Genomic DNA, 21,729 nt, shown 5'->3' with positions numbered 1-21,729 from the left:
TACTCATGTGGGTAAGAGTCCAAGATATATGGTTATGTGTTACTCTCTTTTTGTCGCCCACATGAATGAGAGACCAATGGGAGACTGTTTCAGATGGTTAGAGACTATATCCTCGTAAAATATTTTATAAAATATTTTATCCCTTTACGATCAAGTATAAAAGCTTATCTTTAACATAATGAACAAGAGCTTATCTTTTTTTATTACTTGCGTCCACACTCATATATCTCAGGTCACTAACTTGGGTATCGAAGGGATCGAGTTGAGAAACCTCTCTTAACCTTGGTCTTCATGTAAGTGGTATCTAGAGAGCTCGATATTTCCACCTAGGAGGCAACTCGGATAACCCTACATATATAGGTTCGGGCCATGTCGAGTTGACTCGAACATCAATTACTCCTCTCAATATTTTTTGTGCTAGAAGGAAGGCAACCTAGAGATAACATTTAAGGAGGAAAAGACGGAGTACTTTAACTCTAACTATAATGATGCCTGTATAGTTTATACAAAGATGATTAACACTTGGGTGACGAGGGTCATGATTTACATAAATAGCTCTATCAATATCCTCTACTTTGATGCTTTCTAAAAACTCGGGCTCTCGATTAATTACCTTACCTTTATGACTTTTTCGTTGATGGGGTTCATTGGCGACTTTATCTCCCATCTTAAGACTATGAACTTGGATGTCACATTCAGAGGCAACCATTGCTCCAAGATGATATTAACTGAATTCATGATGGTGGATATCACTTCAACGTACAACATAATCATAGGTCAACTAACACTGAATAGACAAAGGGTGGTGGCGTCAACCTACCACATGTGATGAAGTTCTTAATGAAAACCAATATTGGAGAGCTAAGCAACACAGGGAGTCATGCTAGTGCTACCTAACAGTGATCTCTCTATCGAAGAAGGCTTGATCCGAGGCACTATCTATGGTCCCTCGAGACTTTGCTAAGTTCGTCCCACATCATAAGCTAGTGGAGTCATTGATTAAAGCACCCCTAGACAAGGCCTGACCCGATCGAGTTTTCAAGGCCGGGGTGACACTTCTTGAAGAGAGACAGGAGCACCTCATTAACTTTATTCAGGAGAACGTCGAGATTTTTGCGTGGTCATCGAGAGACATGTCGAGAATCAACTCCAATGTAGCTCAACATCACTTAAACATGTCTCCCAAGGCATGACCAATGAAACAAATGCCTTGCAAGTTTACTCTTGACCATCAGTAGGTAATTTGTGATGAGATAGACAAACTATTAAGAACAAGATTTATTACCAAGATGTAGTACTCCCAATAGCTCACCAACATTATATACATTAAAAAATCTAATGAAAATTAGAGGATGTGTGTTGACTATACCGATCTCAACAAAGCATACTTGAAGGAGAGCTATCATCTTCCTAAGATTGATCAGTTGGTTGATTCTATCTCGGGTCACGAGCTCCGTACCTTTATAGATGTATTCTCAGGGTATAACTAAATCAGGATGATATTAGAAGATCGAGAACACACTTCCTTTGTCACCAACTAAGACACACATTACTATCGAGTCATGCCATTCGGGTTAAAAAATACAAGTGCAATATATCAAAGGATGGTGAACAAAATATTCAAGCACCATATTGGGAGAAACATTGAAACATATGTTAATGATACGATTGTAAAAAGCAAGATAGCCGACTCGCATTTGATGAACTTAGCCAAAACATTTCAAGTTCTAAAGAAGTTTAACATACAACTCGGTCTAACCAAATGTACATTCGGAGTCAACTTAGGAAAATTTCTTGGATGCATTATACACTAGAGGAGAATAGACGCAAACCTCAAGAAGGTATGAGCCATATTAGAGATGCACCCACCTCGATCGGTAGGGAAAGTTTAATAGTTAACAAGGTGAATAACAACTCTCAATCAATTCTTATCCCAATTGAGTGATAAGTATTCATCTTTCTTTTGAGCATTAAAGAACCTAAAGGGCTTCCTATGGATTGAAGAGTTTCAAGAGGTTTTAAAGGGCTGAAGGTCCATATCGCCCAATTGTCATAGCTCACCTCCTCTACCTCGGCCAAAACTTTAAGCTTTTACCTCACTATTACTAACCTAGCTATCAACTTGGTATTGGTATGGGATGACTCGGGAGTTCAGAAATTTATCTACTATGTCGGTCAGATTATAAGTAGACCACAGAAACGATGCCCCCATATCGAGAGGCTCACATTTATATAAGTATTGATAGCAACGAAGCTCCACCGTAAGCGCATGCATCGTAAGTGATTACCGACCAACCACTCATATAGGTCATCTCTTAATTTGATATCTTGGGTTGGCTGTTGAGATAGTAAGTAGAGATAGATAAGTTCAACATCCGATATGTTCTGAGGACTACCATAAAGGCCCAAGCTTTTGTACACTTTATCTCGGAATTAACTCATTCGCTTGAGATTGATAATGACACCCCACAAGCATGGACGCTACTCGTAGATGGTTTTGCCATCTCGGATGGAGGTGGTGCCAGACACATCCTACAAGGCTCGAATAAATAAGTGTATGAGCAAGCTCTCTAGTTCATGTTCAAAATATCCAATAATAAAGTCGAGTACAAGGCACTTCCCTTCAGGCTCTAACTAGCATGAGAGCTTCAAGTTTAGGACTTGACAGTGTTTAACGATTCACAACTAATCATGAATTAAGTGATGGATAACTATAAAACCCAAGATGTAATCATAGTAACATACCTTGCCAAGATGCAGAGATTAATCTATAGCTTCTCTCGACTCAAAGTGTTATAGGTCTCCCATGAAAAGAACACATAGAGTAATAGCGCTTGCTCGATTAACATTAACCCAAGCCCCAAAGGAGAGTTGTCCATTGGTCGATACATTGCTAACCTGAACCGTAAAGAAGTACGATATGATTATAGTGGGGGAAGACCTAAGTTATATGGATGAGATCCTACACTATAAAAAAATATGGGATGCTCCCGACAGACCCGCATCGACCCAAAGAATCAAGCATCATCAAGCATAATTTTGTATCATTAATGATCATGTATATCGTAAATCTTTTAGCTATCAATTCCTCAAATGCCTCACACTCCAAGAGACCGAGAAGGTACTCATCGAGGTGCATGAGGGTATCTACGGGAAACACATTGATGAATGAACTCTCATCTTTAAAGTACTTTAACAAGGGTTCTATTAGTCGATGTTATATAAGAATATAATAGCCTATGCTCAAAGATGCCATAGGTGCTAGAACTTTGTGTTCGATAGTCCCTTTGAGTTCGATCGATTGTGGATGACCCTTCACCCAATGAGATATAGACATTCTCATATCCTTTTCATGGCCAATAAAGGTTTCTCATTATTAGAGTTGACTATTATATAAAATGAACTACCAATATCTCGAGGAAACCTCTCGACTATTATATAAAATGAACTACCAATAAAGGTTTCTCATCAATCAAGTTATTCTTCGAATGTCAAAGAAATGGGTCATTCGAGTAAAAGGTATATAGGTGGATAAACTACCAAGTATTTTATTGGCCTCTTGGATGATAACTTGGATGATAACTGAGATTATGTCGGTAGAATCGCCATTTAACTTAACCTTCGGCATTGAGGCTGGCTTGCCACCCGAGATAGTCTTCCCAATACCTCGGGTTAAGAATTTTGACGAGAAAATCACTGAAAAAGGATTTCAAGCCAAACTCAAATTACTTAGTGAGATTAGACCAAAAACCACACAGAGTACTAAGACATAAAAATGTAATAGCCAAACTATATAACCGAGATATTCACCCTTAGAGAGTTGGACTATGAGACCTTGTGCTTCGAAAAACTAAAGTTAACAACCTAACTAGATCCTAAAGTAAGCTAGCATCTAATTGGGAAGGACTATATCGAGTCATCAAGATCGTCTAAGATGGAACCTATCACCTTCAGACAATAGAAGGAATTGTGCTACCGAGAACATGATATGTTTCAAACTTAAAAAATTTTTGCCTCTAAAACACCTCTCAGGATCAGGTTAGGGTGACTATGCCCCAAGCATCGAGCATTGGTCTACCATACCTTTAGTGTTTGTTGTAAAGTGTATATATATTTTTAAGATGTGATTATTATAAATTGAGGATATAAAGTTTCATTATTTTAAAACAAAACTATGAGGATATAAATTTTCATTACTTTAAAACAAACTATATCGACTTGGTTGAGCCTCTACATCCAAAATGAGACATCGACATACTAAGATAGAAGATCGGTCAAACGAACAACTCAATGATATTGTAAGCAAAAGATACAAGGAATAGGTTAGTTAGACAAGCCTCATGACTCAATAGAGACCAACACATTATGAGATAGCGGGTTAGGCATCAAGGCAAGGTGGTGTCCATCCTCGTATATATTGGGTTACAAACTTGGACATCGAAAAATTGGATCGGAAACCCTCGTATATCTTGGGTTACTAACTTGGACATCGAAAGGATTGGATCGGAAAACCTTTTTCAACCTCGATTTTCATGCGGGTTACAACCTTGGGAGCTTGGTATTTTCATCTTAGACGAATATCAAACAACCCTGCACTTACAAGTCCAAATCTTATCGGATTATGCAGCACGTCAATAATTTCTTCTCTCAACACTATGGATCAGATTTTGCAAGCTAATTTTCTTTGATTTAAACACTTCCTTCCTCACAGAATCAACGCAGTACAAAATATCATTTTGATACAGCTTTGTCAATATTTGCAAAACAGAGTGAAGCACTGGACATACGGGATGAGCTGATTGCTTCCTCACCCGGCAAGCAGCAGGCCATATTCTGAATCTTCTTCCTTGCTGGTTCTTCTCGCAGTCATCACACCATTTGCCTTGTGAAGGCACGCACAGTTTGCTCTTCGAGATCGAAACGGAGGCAGCGGCAATCTCTGTAACTCGATCTACATGCTCTCGTAAAGAGCAGTAGGCCAGCTTCTGTCAGCGCATAGAGCACTGGCGACAGCCTCTCTAGGAAACCTGTAGGACAGGCTGCCTGATATGCCCATGTCTGGTTGCAGAACCGGACGGATGATGCGGCCGCTTCTGCTGCCCACGGAGCTGACGTCCAGAGCTTGATCCACGATGCTGTCTCCTTCCAGGATTCTCAGCACCTGAATCCACAAGAACACAACACGCAGTGGTCAGGAGAAGTCAGATTTGCTCTCCCTCCCCACCATACTATAAAGACATGGAATTACCTTGGACATGCCGGGTCTGGACTGCGGCTCTCGGCGAAGGCACAGCGAAGCGGCGCGTGCCATGGCACGCAGCTCCTGGGAGAAGAAGCGTGCTTGGTCCAGGTCCAGGCGCGGGTCGAGGAAGCGGTCGACGGCGATCGTTTGGCCATCTTCGGACGCCAGCGACAGAAAAGGTCTCGCCCACTCCACCAGGAACTGCTGACCCTTGGGCAGGTTGGTGTCCAGTGCTCTTCTGCCGGTGATGAGCTCCAGCAGCACCACCCCGAAGGCATACACATCCGATTTGTCCGTCACGATCCCGTGCTCGATGTATTCCGGCGCCAGATACCTGAGTGCCATTAACGCCCTGGCATTCGTCATCGGAACAGTACAACGAGCGACTAAGTAGAGGAGCAGGTCGAGAATTTGCTTCACCCGAAGGCTTCGGGGACGTTCGTGTCCACGGACCGAGATGTCTCTGTTTGCCATCTTGTGAGCCTGAAGTCCCCCAGCTGACATGAAACCAAGTCCAGTTCTTACTGCACGTCAAGGATTCTTAGCTTATTGCCTTGTGGTGCAGACTTACCAGGGGCTCGAAGTCGTGGGTGAGAAGAACGTTGTTGGGGCGCATGTCCTTGTGGACCACGAACCCCACCCGGCAATCCTCATGCAGGTATCTCAATCCTCTCGCCACGCCCACCGCCGTCTTCATCCTTGCGATCCAATCCAATGGAGGCTGTGCTAGCCCTGCATGCCACAAATGTTAACGGCAGTCTACGTGCCAAGGCGACACCAAAACCCAAGCTCAGATATGTACCATACAGATGGAGATCGAGGGAGCCATTGCAGATGTATTCATAGACCAGCACCTTCGTCGCCCCTTCCACGCAGAAGCCCACCAGCATCACCACGTTCCTGTGCTGCGCCCGGCTCAACACCTCCACCTCCTCGCAGAACTCCTCTTCCTCCTCCTCCTCCGCCGCCGCCGCCTTGCCGCAGCTAGTTGCCTTGAGCCGCTTCACCGCCACCACCCGCCCGTCCTCCAGGACCCCTCTGTGGACGCGTCCCCCGCCGCCTTCCGCCACGAAGGTCGCGTCGGCGAACCCGTCGGTGGCCACCTGCAGCTGACGGTACGTGAACCGCCTCGGCGGCTTCCCGAAGACCGGGGCCTTGTGTCGGCACAGGGAGCACAGAGGAGGGGGCACCGACGGGGAGCTCCCGAACAAGGAGACCGCCTCCCTCACGTCGGAGCTGTAGGGAGTGGTGCAGTCCTGATCTGCCCCTGGGCTTCTCAGACGGTGGTCACCGCTCAAGTGCTTCTCCGTTTGCGGGTTCTTCTGGGTCGCTTTGGTGATATTGTTCATCTGAGCTTTCTCTGGTGTGTGGTTTTGAGGGATCCAGTAGACCGCTCGACGGAGTTGTGCGGCCACGGGCCCCGACGCTAGGTGGAAGCCCGGGTACCCTCCGCGAGCTGACAAAGAAGGCACTGCAAACTCGTATTCGCTATGTATCGGCCAAATGCCAGATGTGGACAAAAAGCACAGCTTAATTCCCAAAGAACCAAGTACTCACATGCATCGTAGTGAAGCTTCAACCCCAGAGGAGTGGAACCAGTGCTTCCTCCCCCATTGTCTTCCGAGTCCGCTGTGCCCTCACCGTCGGATCCCACGTCCTCAATAGGAGTCAGATTCCCGGTGTGGAGCTTCTCAAAGAGAGGGTTGTGCTCACGGACAAAGAACGAAGCAGTCGGTGCGGCATTGGAGCTCAATGCCACCGTTTTGGTCTCCGGACGCGGTGAAGCCTTCTTTGCATCCTCCACAGGGCTGCTTGCGGTCTTCGCCAGCCGAGAGTTCTTGTCCAGATACTTCTCACTACAGATGGGAGAATGCGAAGAAGAAGAAGAAGACAAGGAGAAGGGAGGGAGCGGCTTGTTGTGGATGCCGCCCAGGTTGAGTCGGAGCACTTTTGCGCAGGACCCTTTTATCACCACTATGTTGCACTGCAGCTCCTCCATGCAATGCTTCTCCTCTTGCTTCAGCTGTCTGTGTGTTCCATACACGACAACATTAAAGGTACACATAAATCGAACAACAAATTGTCCACAAAGAACACTGCACACAATGTTTCTGCGCAAGTATAAACAAACGATCACAGGCATTTCGACAAACACCATAGCTGTAAGCTGCTAATTAACAAATACTTCGTCATTGCTTTCTTCCCCATACTTTGAGACTGTGGTTACGATTTGATATCGCTAGAGATATTTCAATTTCTGAGCACAGCTCGAGTGTATTATTTTATTACATATCAGACTTCTCCTTATTGGGCACACACACAAATTGAATTACCGAGGTGGAATGATTCTTTCGAGGAGGGCGACAGGCTAACTGGCGTGAAGCCATAAGAACTCTGGGGGGAAGGAGAAAGGCCATCTACTCTCGGATCACGTGTTCGCAAGCAAACAATCTGCCCGGACGACGATATCCAAGCAGCTGCAGGTGACCCTCTCGGATTGTAGCGGGAGGGGAGACAACGCCCATGGCGAGGAGGGTGACAGTTCGCGCATCCACCAATCTAAAGGCCAAACAGAGAGTGCCGTGATGAGGGCGGTACTTGCTCGAGTCACCACATCCGAGCATGTAAAGCTATCGGCCACACTCTGCACATCCACTCGGGTAAGTTTTCATCCCGGAGGGAGGTAAAAGGACCCTCGTGTGGGCGCGCTTCCATCACATCTTATCTTCAGTTGCAAGGACGCTGCAACTTGAGCTACTCTGGTCCCCCGAGGACGCAGACATCGTCAACACCGGGTTGACATTAAAAGATCTTTGAGCGTATAATTCCATAGTCGAAAAGCGTATGAGAATCCTAACTAAGCAAATGTAAGAGGCGAGTAATAATTGACTGCACTGTTCGAGAGCAGTCGTCCTCTTTAATTGCTCCTACAGTGTCTTGTACGCAGTGCACATGCCCGTTTATGATCTGGCTTGTGCACAGGATTCCTCGGCTGAGAGAAGAGGCTATGAGCCAATGATGCTAGTTTGTCTTGTTCCTCAGGAAAAGGAAACACAGCATTGCAAGCAACAAGGTTCGTGGATTGGCGTGCCAAGGGCCAACAAGATGATGATCGTCAAACTGGCAGCTTGGCGGGCATCGCTCGGCGTCGGCGTTTAATGCACGTATTAAGATACTACTGATGGAAGAAGAAGAGAGGACGTCGCAGCACATGGAGAAACAGTGCGGGGAGGAAAAAAAAAAGTATGGAAGGCGTGTATAGCAACTGTTTGTTGTAGAATAAGGGTTTGGGGGATTACTTGTCGAGTACGACCCAGTTGGCACCAACTCTCTTTGACTCCGCAACCACCACGCCACCGCCGCGGTCGCCGGAAGACGAAGACGAAGAACCTGAGGCATTTGGATCCGATCCCACCACCTTAATCCTCACATTTATCTGCACAAGGAAAAGGAAGCACGGCCGCCGTCACTCACTGCCCCTGAAATCGGATAACAGACAAGCCCGAATCGCAACGACAAAGGCAGAAAACAAAAAAGGAAGGAGCGAAAACATGGCTGTTTCTTCACACTGTTGTGATTCACTGTCAAAGGAGATAATCTCCATGCCCGAGGAGGTAGACAACCAATGCAGTCATGTGGTTTGAGTACCTACCTCGCTGCGGCCATCGATTTGAAGCGCCATCTGGGAGCAGGAGGCCGAAATCGGACACCTTTCTCGGCTGCGCCGATCCCCGCCGAACCCGGGGAAGCCCCAGAGCAGCCACCGGCGCCAGCCTGCGAACAAAGTCGCGCGCGAAAGTCAAACAAACAGATCGAGAAGCCGGGGGGGGGGGGAAAGGAAGAAGCGCCCGCCCTACCAGTAGCCTCGCGGTCTGCGAGGACTGCGAGCAACGTCACGACGTCGCCGGGGCGCACCACATGCGTGAGGGCCCAGGCGAGGGCCGTCTTCGAGATCTCCCTCTCCGCCCGCACCGCCACCACCACCACGTTCTCCGGCGTCGACGACATCTCGCGCCGCCCCGAATTACCTCCCATCCTCTACCATTCGCAGGGTCAGCGGCGGGCGCTGCTATCGGTCGTGTCAATGCAACGCCACATCGACCGACAGCCACCACAATTATGAGCTTTCTACTCTCTTGCTTGCGCACTGAGGGAGCAGTTAAATATAGAGTTGAAATGGGAATCGGAATGGGGTTGAGAGCCTTCCATATTATACAGTATAGGGCAAAACGCAATCGATAGAACAAGGAACAGCATCCATACGTGGGATCGGTATAGCGAATAAGATGGTGTAGCTGATAGGACTGGGTCAGTGGCACGCAGGACAGGACACAGACAGATAGAAGCATATATATATTGTAGTGGCATGCATCGCACCGAGGTATGTTAATTGGTCAGGCCATCCTCTCCATAATATGGCTGTGGAGTTCGACCACAAGCAGGCCCTGACGGGGTGGGGGGGGCTCACGGAGGTCATGTGCAGGGGGCCGCCCGCGCCTCGCCAGAATGGTCCCGGAGCTCCGTGCTGTGCTGACATTTGCGCCTGTCAAGTAGGACGGGCATTAGACCGAACATGTACTGTGCACGCCACTGCCTCTTTTTGATCTAATTAATGCAGTGCTTGCTGGTGGCCACCTGTTGACATTGAATTCAATGCTTGGGATCACCATGAAAACACCACACTACATTTCGTCAAACAATTCACCAAATCTGACCAGTAAACTCGTTCACCAGAGAGGCCAATCTCCTTTCTGTTCTTCGCGTTATGCTTGTGAGTGAAAAATCTCGAACCATATCTGAACTCAGACAGCAAAATCTCCATGCATGGATCGGTCGCACGGCGGCACAGTGTAAGATGGAAGCTTCCATGGGGTCAAACCTCTTGCATGATTGATTGGGAAAAATCTTGAATTATTGGATGGCCATGAGGAGTGTGCGGTAGATGGTGAAAGCCACCCCATCCCAAGCTGGAGTCATTTCAATCCACCGGCAAGACTGCGAGGTGTTATCTGCAATCACACAGAGTGTCAGCCAGCTAACTCTTCCTTGTTAGTCCACAAAATGGCACCTTTGTCAACGCGACTGAAAGCTATCTGTTTCAGTCGATTTGGAGAACTCACCCAGCAGCAGCTGTTTCACAGAGGAGAAGAATATTGCCAACCACCGGCCATCGGCTGTGGAGTGACGGTGTTGGCCGCCTCCTCCTTGAGGTTGTGGTTGCTTCGTTGGAAGAAGAAGATGACGTGGAGATGGGCGAGCGCGGAGGGTGGGCGGCAGGCTTGCCTCCGCATGGGGCCGCGAGGCGAGTGCCGCCCACGTCGAACACCTCCCGGTCTCGCCCCGTCGTTGTCTTGGGGTCTGCGCGGTCTCCCTCCGTCTTAGCACAGAAGCTGAGCACGAATCTAGAAGCATAAGTACAACATCTTTTGATGGATTATAGCGCAAAACAAGAGGTCTTCTCTCAGTCCAATAATAAGATACGGCAACTGTAGTTCTGAAAACTTGATCACGAATCTTGAAGCACACGTGTGCTATCTATCCACTTTTGATGGATCGTAGCCCATGAATGTACAAAATTGATTGCTTCTTCGGCCCAACTTAGCCCAATCTATTTTCTCAGCCCATTTAGTTAGCAGCCCGCATGCTAACTGGTCTGTTCTGACCTCGCGGGGAGAGAGAGAGAGAGTGGAGAGGGAGGGGGGAGGGGGACGGAAGAGCACACTCTCATGTTCCGCCACGCCGCAGCTACGAGGCCAAAAAGCTACTTCTTCCTCGCGCACCGCCGTCAGCTGTCGAGCCAACGCCACGCCTTTCCCGTCGACTTCATCGCCACCGCCATCCGCCCCTTCCCGGATTACTCCCCCAAGAAGCCCGCCATCTATGACGCGGAGCTCGTCCGCAGCATCGTCACCGCCCTCAAGCAGCGCCGCTCCGAGTCCCCAGACGTCATACTCGGCCCCTTCGCCGCCCGATTTCGCTCCGACCACCTCGTCTGGGCCTTCCTCCATCTCCGCTCCGACCCCGTCCTCGTCGGCGCCCTCCTCCACTGGTACCGACCCCGCGGTCGCCCCGTCCCCGCCGAGGCGCTGGCCATCGCCGCCCACGTCGCCGTCGTGTCCGGCGAACCAGCATCTGCGCGCCGGCTGCTCCGCGACGGCCTCGTCTCTCATCGAAATTTCGTCGATCGGGTGATCTACACCTACAAGTACTGGTGCTCCGTCCCCTCTGTTTTCGATTTGCTCTTCGGCGCCATCGTTGACATCAATAGGCTCGACGAAGCCCGCACCCTCTTCCGCCACTTGGTTACTTACGGGATCATCGTCTCTGCTGATGCTTGCAACGCACTGCTTAGTCGCCTGACGCTCGATCATATGCTGAGTACATTCTCAGAATTCCAAGAACTCGGTCTTCGGTGGAACACCAAATCTTGTAACGTCCTTATTCACGGGTTCTGCGGGGCAGGAAAGACTGGAGAAGCCCATAGGATACTTCTTGAGATGGAAGGAACAGTGGGTGCTTCGCCTGACATTATAAGTTATAGCACCCTCATTGATGCGTACTGCCGCTATGGGGAGCTTCTGCAGGCGACTGAGTTGTTTGAAGAAATGGGTGACAAGGGTTTGATGCCGAATGCCTTTACCTTTAACAGTTTAATCACCCTCCTCTGTAAGAATGAAAAGGTAGTGGAAGCAGAGAGGGTGTTCACGGAAATGATGTTCCGTGGAGTAGCTCCAGACCATGTCGTATATACCACTCTGATTAATGGATACTGCAAAAGCGGTAAGCTGCCTGCGGTGTATCGGCTTGTTGAAGAAATGAAGAATAGCCAACTAGTTCCCGATACTGTCACTTATACTGCTCTGATATATGGACTCTCTAGGAGTGGAAATATGGTCGAAGCAAATAAATTATTCCGAGAGATGGTTGGTAAAGGTCTGAGTCCTGATGAAGTTACTTACACTGCACTTATTGACGGTTACTGCAAGGAAGGGAAGATGAATGATGCCTTTTATCTCCATAATGAGATGCTTCAGATGGGCCTTGTCCCGAATGTTGTGACATACACTGCATTATCAGATGGACTTTGTAAGCAAGGGGAGGTAGAGACCGCTAATGAGCTTCTGCGTGAGACCTCTGGCAAGGGACTAGAGCTAAATGTATTTACCTACAATTCACTGATAAATGGTCTTTGTAAAATTGGTAATATAGAACAGGCTGTGAAGACCATGGTGGACATGGAGGCAGCAGGACTTTGCCCAGATGTTTACACTTATACTACCATAATGGATGCCTATTGCAAGTCAGGCGAGATGGATCAGGCACATGACCTTCTTAGGGAAATGTTAGACAAAGGTATTCAACCAAGTATTGTGACTTTTAATGTATTGATGAATGGCTTTTGTACTGCTGGGATGTTAGAGGATGGAAGGAGGCTTTTGGAGTGGATGTTGGAGAGGAGTATCATGCCAAACACTGCAACTTATAACTCTCTTTTGAGGCACTACTGCATGGAGAAAACTATGAAGACCACAACTAAAATTTACAAGGAAATGCGTGCTAGTGGGATAATGCCTGATGAGAATACATACAACATTTTGATCAGGGGGCATTGCAGGGCCAGAAACATGAAGGAAGCTTGTTATTTTCACGGTGAAATGATTGGCAAAGGGTTCAGTCTCAGTCGTGGTTCTTACAATGCACTTATTAAAGGGCTTGTTAGGAAGAAGAGGTTGACAGAGGCAACGCAACTATTTGAAGAGATGAGAGCCAAAAATTTGGTTGCTAATAGAGAAATTTACAATATTTTTATTGATATAAATTACACTGAACAAAATATCGAGATGACACTTGAACTTTGTGATGAAGCAATAGAAAAATGCCTTCCAGAGTCTGATCTTAATAAAATTTGATGCATGCATTTGACTACAGGATTGTGGAGATGTGCTGAATATCAAGTGTGGTGCTACGGCACTGGCAGATCTGATTAATGATTTGTAGTGCAAGAATGTTAGAGGTTCGTCGCATCAGGAAAGGTGATGTTTTGTTACAAAATGTACAATTACTACTACCACAAATCACCTTCACAGCACTGCTGGGTTAATCAAGCCTCATGCAGTGTTATTTGGAGTTGAAATTTATATAGTCAGGTTTCATTTTGTTTTTCTTCATGTCCATGATCTCTTCATTCTCTGAACACAGATACCCCAGTTTCTTTAGTTATCATCAGATCAAACATATATTTTGATTTGTATTGAATGGAACAATCATAACATTATTATGTTATTACTGTGTTCTTTATTATGATTGTTGTTACTCTTGATATTCTTAGTCATTTCTACGTTTATGCAGTCCACCTGCAGTAGAATAGCATATAGTTTGTTTTCCTGTCTACAAACTATTTGTTAACACTTGGTTTTAAGACTTTGCATTTTAGCCTATTAACTTGTTTATTTTAGTTCTTATGCTTCCGGGAAATTTTCTTTTTAAGGCATCACTATTAATACTAAAAAACACTTTCCTTGTAGATATCTGGAGCTTTGATCAACATCTTCGTATCAGAATTGGCTAATGGAATGTTCAAGTTCATTCCAGTGGTCGTGTTCATTTCTGCTCTACCATTGTTAACGAACAAATGGCTTCAAGAATCACAGGATTCATTCTTTCAGTAGAACAATTTTTATCTACTGGGTGCTGATTGATGCAGGTTTAGCATTGAAGATCTTACAATTGGACAAAAACTTATCTATTAATCAGTGAATTAGACTGATGTCTGAAATGGATCTTAACAATGAGTAGTTATCTGTAGAACTCACTCAACTCCGATGAACTCTGTATGAGCTATGATTGACTGATTCATGATTTAAAAAACCTTTGGAAGGAGCAGCCACCATAATCAATTGATCTCAGCTCTTTCAACTTGAAGAAAGGTAGAGAGACTTCCAAATTCCTGAAGTGGACAACTCATCGCAAACCATCTTCTGTTGCAAGTTCTGTTTTTCTAGAAGATGAATGCTGACAGAGTATATATTAAGTTCATCTGACAACAAATAAAATGCCAGTAAGTTGTTCTCTGTCCGGTATATCTTTTACCAGCAATCCTATTAATCTCAGAGCTAAAATTATTTTGCCTTTAAGATGCAACTAGAAATTCTCTGCCATCATTAAGTTGATGAGTATTGTTTTGTTACTTCAAGATACAGTGCCTAGCGCTAGACGCTTGTTGGTACTGAAATTGTCATGCAATATCGTCATGTCAAGTGTTGTTTGAGTATCATTTCTAAATCCACAACCAATATAAGGCAGTGTTAAATGATGCAGTTGCCATACTATGCAACTTAGTCTCCCTCTGACTTATGCTTGGGATATTATGGCAACAGCATTTGCATCATCTGACTTCTTATTCGGTGCCCTGTGCCTCTTCTGCCAAGGTTTGTGACCTATTTACGCTTCATAAAAAGCTGTTCTAGATGTCATAAAAGAAACACTAAATCCAAGTTGATTGTATTGATGCAAGCAAAGTGAATCACCTGTTACCCAACATTGTATATTATTTACTCTTTTGCTCTTAAAAAATAACATACATTGTTCTCTGAAAATTTAGGAATAATAATTCAGTATGGTACACACTAAAAACTTTCACTTCAAGTCTGATCATAAAACGAAAGCAACAATTTCCTGACTTTGTTAATAGTGTCATCTTGGAGTCGAGTGTTTAGTGTTATATGTGTTTGCTTAATTATTTATTTATGGGATTTTTCTCGGACATAATGATGTGATCCTGCATGCAGGTACTAATTTTGTATTATGTTTTGGTTCAATGGTCAGAGTCGAAGCATGAGTCCTGGATAAGGTGTTTTCGAAACCTATTCAGCGAAACATATGGATATGTTTTCATGATTTTGATCGTTTCAGAAGATGATCGTGGGGATCTAAGCTTGCTAGTGATGATGTGTGGCCTTCAACACCTGCCATCAGAATCTTATCCATCTGATTGTATCCATCACTGAAGATTGTTTCCCTATTATTTGTACTATTCATTAAACTAAAACTAATATAAAATGTTTATTTCACAGTTTCAGTTTTGAAGCCTGAGGTTTCATATCGCCATCGGAGGTAATTTGTTTGTTCTTGCTTGTAATACTACTCTAGTTTGTCTCTGAAATCCTCCAGCCTGTAGTAACCTGGAAATTCCGAGCTAAATTGAATTCTGAACTACAGAATGTCTTACATTTATGAATCCGACAGGCATGAGTAGCTACAGCAATATGAATCCAACCAGCAGCTATGTGGGAGGATGGAATTGGACGCAAAATCCTGTAAGTCATGCTTGTGGCCTGAATACTACTAAAAGCACATTTAATCTAATTGTTGTGTTTCCGTGTCTTTCGTTACTTATTCTTAATCTCCAAAACTGGTTTTTTAAGTTTTGGTAATAATACAGCTGCTTAGATTAGCTAACACCACCAAACCATGTGAATGACTAGAAGCATGCCAATTTTTAAGGTTAAGCCAGTTGAAGAGACATCCTACATGGAAAGACAAAAAGGTCAGCTAGTTGAAGAAGTCTGTCAACTTAATCCTACATGCAAAGAAGCCAACTGTTTTGCTTCTCTAAGAACCCTGCAAATGTTCTCTTCTTTCTTTCTCTGCCTTCTCCTTTTTCTAGAATTGCAATCCTTCCATGCCACATCCTGACATGAAATTGCATCCCTTGCAATAAACATTACTAATCGGTTTTCTGTGTTCCTACGAGATTGCATGATCGTCAGATAGGTTTGATCCTTCAATGAGTAGATGTGTTCTTGAGACGATCACATCTGTCAAAACTATTGTTTGAAGGAACGTTGCTGTCCATGCATTTATTTGTGTGGATGCCAGAATCAGTCTACGTAGATTACCTGGCCCTACCAACAGATAGTTCATAACCCCACCCACACACCACAAACAATAGTCCAATTAATTGGGGCCTACGTTCAGTTCTGTCGTTGAACAGATAGACGTATATATATAAAATGTGGCCTTACACTTTATCGAAGCAAAAGATATCATTGTTTATAAGCGTCTTAGGTATGCATGTAGCAGCAATATGGGTACCAAAGAATGCAGTAATGGGGCATATATAGCCCGAACTTGGAAGACTTTGTCTGCTGCAATTAAGTAGATCACCGCCATCCAAAGAAGGCCTGACCTCAGTCTGATTGCTTAGTGTTGCTGGAGGCAGAATTACTTGTGTAGTTCCTGAGTCCTGACCTCAGCTCCTCGAGATTTACCCCATCATCCACCAGAATGCTTGTTACCCCCATTTTGGAAACCTGAGATGCTGATAAGAGCTCAGAATATGGGGAAAACAAATCAAAATAGGAGCATGTCCCCTGCTAAATTACACTTTTCCTCCTCTCCTTAACATATATTGAAGAAACTTGAACAACCATAAGGGTACTTTTGTCAATCAATCAATCGGATTAATTTAACACATTTTCTGATGGTATAGTTATTTAAAAAAAAAAAAACACCTCTCTATCTCATCATGGTTAAATATGCATGGCAAGTTGTATTTCGATACCAAAAGATAAATTCTATATGCATATGCAAGTGGCAGGGAAGGATTATGAGGAAGAGATGAGAAGAATAAATGAGAAATATAATAAGGGAGAAGAAGAACAGCAGGGTGGAGGAAGTGAAGTGAAAAAGAGGATGATATAGTCAGCTGACTATTTATCTCATTAGATAATGGAGCTTTACTACAAGGGGTGAAATGCAATTTTTAGAAAATACAAAGGGCTTATATGTGGTTATAAATAAGGGCATGTGTAAAGCTTCGTATTGAAAAATGGATAAATGCAAAATGATACTTTCTCAAAATTTCCTCCAAATTGGTGGGTTTATCTTTTGGACATCACTCCAGTGTGTCCACTACGTTACCGGATCTTTTACGATAAAAGGAACATCGGGTATCCAGTAGTGATTGACTTGAAAAACATAATGAAATAAAGAGAGAATGAAGAAAAGAACAAGAGAAGTTACTGCTTCAATATTCCTGTCTTCATCATCAAAGAAGAGCATTGATTTGAAAGGTATGCCTGTCCTGCGATGAATTCTCTGTAAGTGCTCGGTCTTATGAGTCCAACTGGAGAATATTTCCTGAGTCATCATAAAATCAGTGACATGATGTAACAGGCAAAGACAAGAATCACTGTTTCAAGCATATGGAAACTGCACTTAGTTTAAGAACCAGACTTGTTAGCATTTTCCTTGTTACGGAGTTGCAGATACACATTGATGCATAAGCAAACATACTAGATGTTGAAATTTAAAATCAGGTTTGCTCTTACGTTCAAGATAATGCCAAAATTGCACAGACATCATCTGTAGAAAGAATTCTAGAGAGTTGTAGGTCTGTGATGATTCAGGGTATGTACACATAAATTGCAATAGTTTGCAGGCTATGAAGGTACACCTTAGCTCAAAGAATTGACATAAAGATAATTAGCTCTCTTTTAAGGAGGCAATCAATGTATGTGCAACAAAATCACCAACAGCACTTTTGGGTATGTAGTATACAACCAAAACCTAAAAAAATAATAAAGAAGAATTTGAAGAAAGAAAGATATCCTGCTACCAAAAAATTTAGAAGTCAACAATAACCCAGGAAACAAGTTAACATAAATAGAATGATTTAGTTTTATCTCTAGAACAATGTTTGTATCCTCGAAGAGAGATCTTCACGTAAGCATGCCTTCCAGAATGGAAAAATTCAAAACTTATATGAACTTTGCAATATATAACAAGTGCTTATGAGAAGAGAATGCTTGTCTTGCACATCTGTACATAGTCATATGATATGTAGATGTGAATGCATAAAGCAAGTTTTTTGACCAGCATACCTTGGCTACAAACATAGGCTGGATACCCAACTTATCAAGAAATGTTTTTGCTATGTCAGAAGTTGGTGATCGAGAAGCAATTGCGACATCTATTCCTTTATCCTTTAGAGCATACAATATGCCCTTAGCATGTGGATAAAGAGATGGCATTTCCCTTTTCGACCGGCATTCACTGGAAAAGAAAGACCAAATATCAAACGCAACACATATGATCATCAATAAAATGGAAATTAAGAAGAAACCAAGCATTTCTACCGTATTGTAACTTTAACATGCACTGCAATGCCTACCTTTTTTTTTTAAATGATTTCGAGCATGATGCTGGATGGCATATCAAAGAACCAAGGACACCAAATGGCTTCCTAATGCACAACTAGCAGCATCCATCATAATCATAGTGTTAAGGACTACCTTTCATCTTCTCAGTACATAACTAGCAGCATCTAATAATAATCATAGTGTTTAAGACTACCTTTCTTGCAACATGGTAGTTCAAATAAAGAGGGCGTGAAAAATCCACTGATCCTAAGATTTCACATTCTGACATAGTTTAGAAAATGTTAGTGGAGTCATTAATATACTATACTGCCTGTGGTCATCTTGCTTCAATGTGAAGCTGAAAAGGAAAATGCATCTTCAAAATCAGCTTATATTATCCGGATTGCATTGATTTTGTTGAATGGATCCTTGCAAATAAACTTGTGAGTCCATCATAAGGTTTATGATGTCTAATTTAACTAAAATATAAAGTTGTCACAAAAATATGAAAATACACTTTGTTACACCAAGAGAAAATGATTATACAAGTTCAAAAAGGAGCCAGCTAGTTATCAGTGTGTGTAGACTATGACAAGCAGAAAATAGTATGAAAACACGAAAATAAGAGAGTATAAGTAGATTAGAACTGCCATAACAAAAACCACAGTATCACAAGACAGAGCACAGTTAAAGAGGAACTATGTCCAGACAAAAGAGGGAATGGGTATACTCGCTGGAGAAAGAAGATTGATGTGAATATTCATGAACAAAAAAAAAAATGGATGTGAAGGAAAAGGATGGTCAATATGAAGTTTTTCTTGTCGTGAAGAGTGGCTCTAGTGTCTACCAACTCTTTAAGAGCAAATAGAAGACAACTCTCCGGGTATCAAGCTTCTGAAGAAAAAAAGGTCAAAGGAAGAAGATCATTAGATCAAGTCAGAGGTGGAAAAAAGAAATTTACATGCTATTAACCTAACTCCTATTAAAGCTGAAAAAGTCACCTTTTAATGAAGACAAAAGACCTATTACAGAACAGCTAAAGGTTAATAAAACTAATTTTTCATCTTCTGAGGAAACAGAAAAAAAAAAAAAGTACAAAGCCAAACAAATCCCCAGTCGAAAGTGGTATGATACACAACGTAGATACCCCTTTCCCAATGCCAGTAGGGTTAAGAGCAAATGAGAGATCTGGATAAGCCCAATAATCATCAAGTGATAACTAATTTTATAGGTTTCCCAAACAAAAATTGGACCTTTCCTCCCACCACCAGCGTTAGATAACTCTCCTGACCTAATCAATGCTTTTCTAAATCTCTTTTGGAGATGCTCACGAGGACTGTAAGTAGTCACCTAGTTTCATCCACTCAGGTATAGAATCAAACTGCATGGCGAAGCCATATCTATATTACAAGACAACAATTTCGGACATCTTGGCTCAATCTAAATTTTCTTTACATGCCCACTAAATTTCATTGACACTCATAATTTTTTTCCTATTTTATGCTTTACTACATCTGTAAACACAATCAAATTTCCGGTGATACGTTCGCATTTCAAATGTCATTCTTATTTGAATGAACCTTCACAGTTACCGTTTTTCCCTTTCTACCTTCGTGTTCGCACAACATATGTCATAGAAATCAGAAAAATACAATTGAAAGTTCGAGCTTTGTTTGCAACGAATCATCAAGACTATCCAATCCAAATCTCCTACCCACTTGTCAAGATGATTTCCATGACCACCGGAGAAATCTGTTTCAAGCATCTTAGGCCGGAGACGTGCAAGAGGGAGCAAGCAAAACCCTAACCCTAGGAAATCCGTGAAAACGACGAGATCTTGATTGGGGATCAGAATGCTCACCAGTAGAAAGGCCAGAGGGTGTAATCGAGATCGAAGACGACCAATTTGGGAAGCACTGGGAAGAGTCCCAGCATCCGGAGAGCCTCCTCCTTCACCCTGTCGTCCCCCATTCCGAACCCCGCACCCGGGAAGATGGGAGTCGCACCGTGTTCTCGATGTCTTCTTATCGGTCGAAGCCACGACGCTTGTCATCACGGATTCAAGTCTGGCGTCCCCAACAATTAGACCCTAGTTTCTTTTGCTCTTCCTGTCGGTCCGCCTTGTTCGTGGACCCCACATCTTCTCCCACAGTGGAGAGAACGAACGTGTCATCGACATCCTCCGCTGATGCGTCATTAGACCGTGCTACTTCTCGCTAGTACGCGTCGCTTTCTTATGGGTCCCACATACGGCCCACGGACGCCACTGACCTTAGAGGCAGGTACATCGGCGGTGGGTGGGTGACGGAGGTCCACTTCTCGTTTGGATGCCTCGACGCGTGGACCTCCTTACTCGTGCTGATTGATTCTCACAGGTGAGAATTCACCACGCCTCCTGTGGAGCCCATCCTTCTGACCAATGGTACGACGAGTTTTACTGTCGGTGCCAGAGTGAAGTGCTGCAAACCATGCCTCTTCGCAGACATAAATTTCTGATGGGGGAATTACTGAAAAAAGATTTTACTTTTCTAATTTTTTAAAAAAAAGTGATCCTATTTTAAAAATTTTGAAACAGTGATTTTTTTTTTCAAAATAACAATTCTATCGTTCTATCGATCACCTGCTCGGCCTTGCTTCCGCTCAGCTCAGCTTGATCTTATTGTCACCTTCGTCAAAAACCCAATAGCTACTAACGATATTACTCATCCAAAACCGATAAGGAGCAACCCCACATATGACGGATAGGGGCTACTAGCCCTTGCACAAGGTTGCATTGGGTGGCTAACTCTCGTGCCACGGTTATGAGTGGCGATGGATTTGATGAAATGAGGGGTAAAATGATCATTTCATTATGTTGATATCAAACTTTTCAAAATAAAAATATGATTTTTTTTTAAATATGAGTATTTTTTAGATATTCCCCCAATCATAAATATCATATATAAACCAGAAGATAGTTGTAATGGGACTTTCTTATATGATTTTCTTTGCCTAATGTTGTGATAATTCTAATGAAATTAAATTCATTAATTGTAAGATATTGTTATGCATATTGATAAAGAATATTTTGGTATCACCCCATAATAACAATCGATAGCCACCTTAGAATCGACATAGCATCTTGGAGATTATGTAGCGCACACGTGCGATACAACCTCGAAAGCGACATACAATTGTAACCATGCCACTCGAATTATACAAAAGCGTCCTCACATGATGCGGAATCAAAAGAGTCGACTCATGCCATCCAAAGCAGACGAACTAATTGCCTAGAGTATCAAAGGTCATTAATAATTTACGTATAATTGACCCTTAAGAAGAGGTTTAAACATTGATCTTTTAGCC

General features: G+C 43.5%; 3 protein-coding genes across 5 annotated transcripts; 1 reads left to right on the top strand and 2 right to left on the bottom strand.

Annotated features, from left to right (window-relative positions):
* Positions 1–4,665: 4,665 nt before the first annotated feature.
* LOC135645406 (inactive protein kinase SELMODRAFT_444075-like) lies at positions 4,666–10,545 on the bottom strand. Of its 2 annotated transcripts, none has more exons than XM_065163742.1 (11): positions 10,363–10,545; positions 9,958–10,251; positions 9,100–9,877; positions 8,895–9,016; positions 8,542–8,678; positions 6,800–7,269; positions 6,045–6,713; positions 5,814–5,974; positions 5,663–5,739; positions 5,249–5,576; positions 4,666–5,161 (listed from the first exon to the last, which is right to left on the bottom strand). In XM_065163742.1, exons 3-11 carry the CDS (start codon positions 9,275–9,277, stop codon positions 4,952–4,954), a joined length of 2,352 nt encoding a protein of 783 aa, XP_065019814.1. In that variant the 5' UTR covers positions 9,278–9,877; positions 9,958–10,251; positions 10,363–10,545; the 3' UTR covers positions 4,666–4,951. The 2 variants fall into 2 exon arrangements, with proteins under 2 accessions (XP_065019814.1, XP_065019815.1); XM_065163743.1 differs by having other exon boundaries at positions 6,045–6,698; positions 10,363–10,542.
* A 367-nt stretch (positions 10,546–10,912) lies between these two features.
* Positions 10,913–15,320, top strand: LOC135645407 (pentatricopeptide repeat-containing protein At1g05670, mitochondrial-like). 2 transcript variants are annotated; one of them, XM_065163745.1, is made up of 3 exons: positions 10,913–13,275; positions 13,768–14,300; positions 15,068–15,320. In XM_065163745.1, the coding sequence occupies exon 1, from the start codon at positions 10,969–10,971 to the stop codon at positions 13,150–13,152; it is 2,184 nt and encodes a 727-aa protein (XP_065019817.1). In that variant the 5' UTR covers positions 10,913–10,968; the 3' UTR covers positions 13,153–13,275; positions 13,768–14,300; positions 15,068–15,320. The 2 variants fall into 2 exon arrangements, with proteins under 2 accessions (XP_065019817.1, XP_065019816.1); XM_065163744.1 differs by having other exon boundaries at positions 15,031–15,320.
* Positions 15,321–16,202: 882 nt separating this feature from the next.
* On the bottom strand, positions 16,203–20,423 carry LOC135645408 (uncharacterized). The gene is made up of 4 exons (XM_065163746.1): positions 20,246–20,423; positions 18,127–18,298; positions 17,267–17,383; positions 16,203–16,554 (listed from the first exon to the last, which is right to left on the bottom strand). The coding sequence occupies exons 1-4, from the start codon at positions 20,353–20,355 to the stop codon at positions 16,432–16,434; spliced, it is 522 nt and encodes a 173-aa protein (XP_065019818.1). The 5' UTR covers positions 20,356–20,423; the 3' UTR covers positions 16,203–16,431.
* Positions 20,424–21,729: the final 1,306 nt, after the last annotated feature.

This window comes from Musa acuminata, chromosome BXJ3-8 (genome assembly GCF_036884655.1).
Source record: "Musa acuminata AAA Group cultivar baxijiao chromosome BXJ3-8, Cavendish_Baxijiao_AAA, whole genome shotgun sequence".
NCBI classification, from domain to species: Eukaryota; Viridiplantae; Streptophyta; class Magnoliopsida; order Zingiberales; family Musaceae; genus Musa; species Musa acuminata.
Note: the sequence above shows the minus strand (reverse complement) of the source record. Positions and strands in the feature narration are given on the sequence as shown.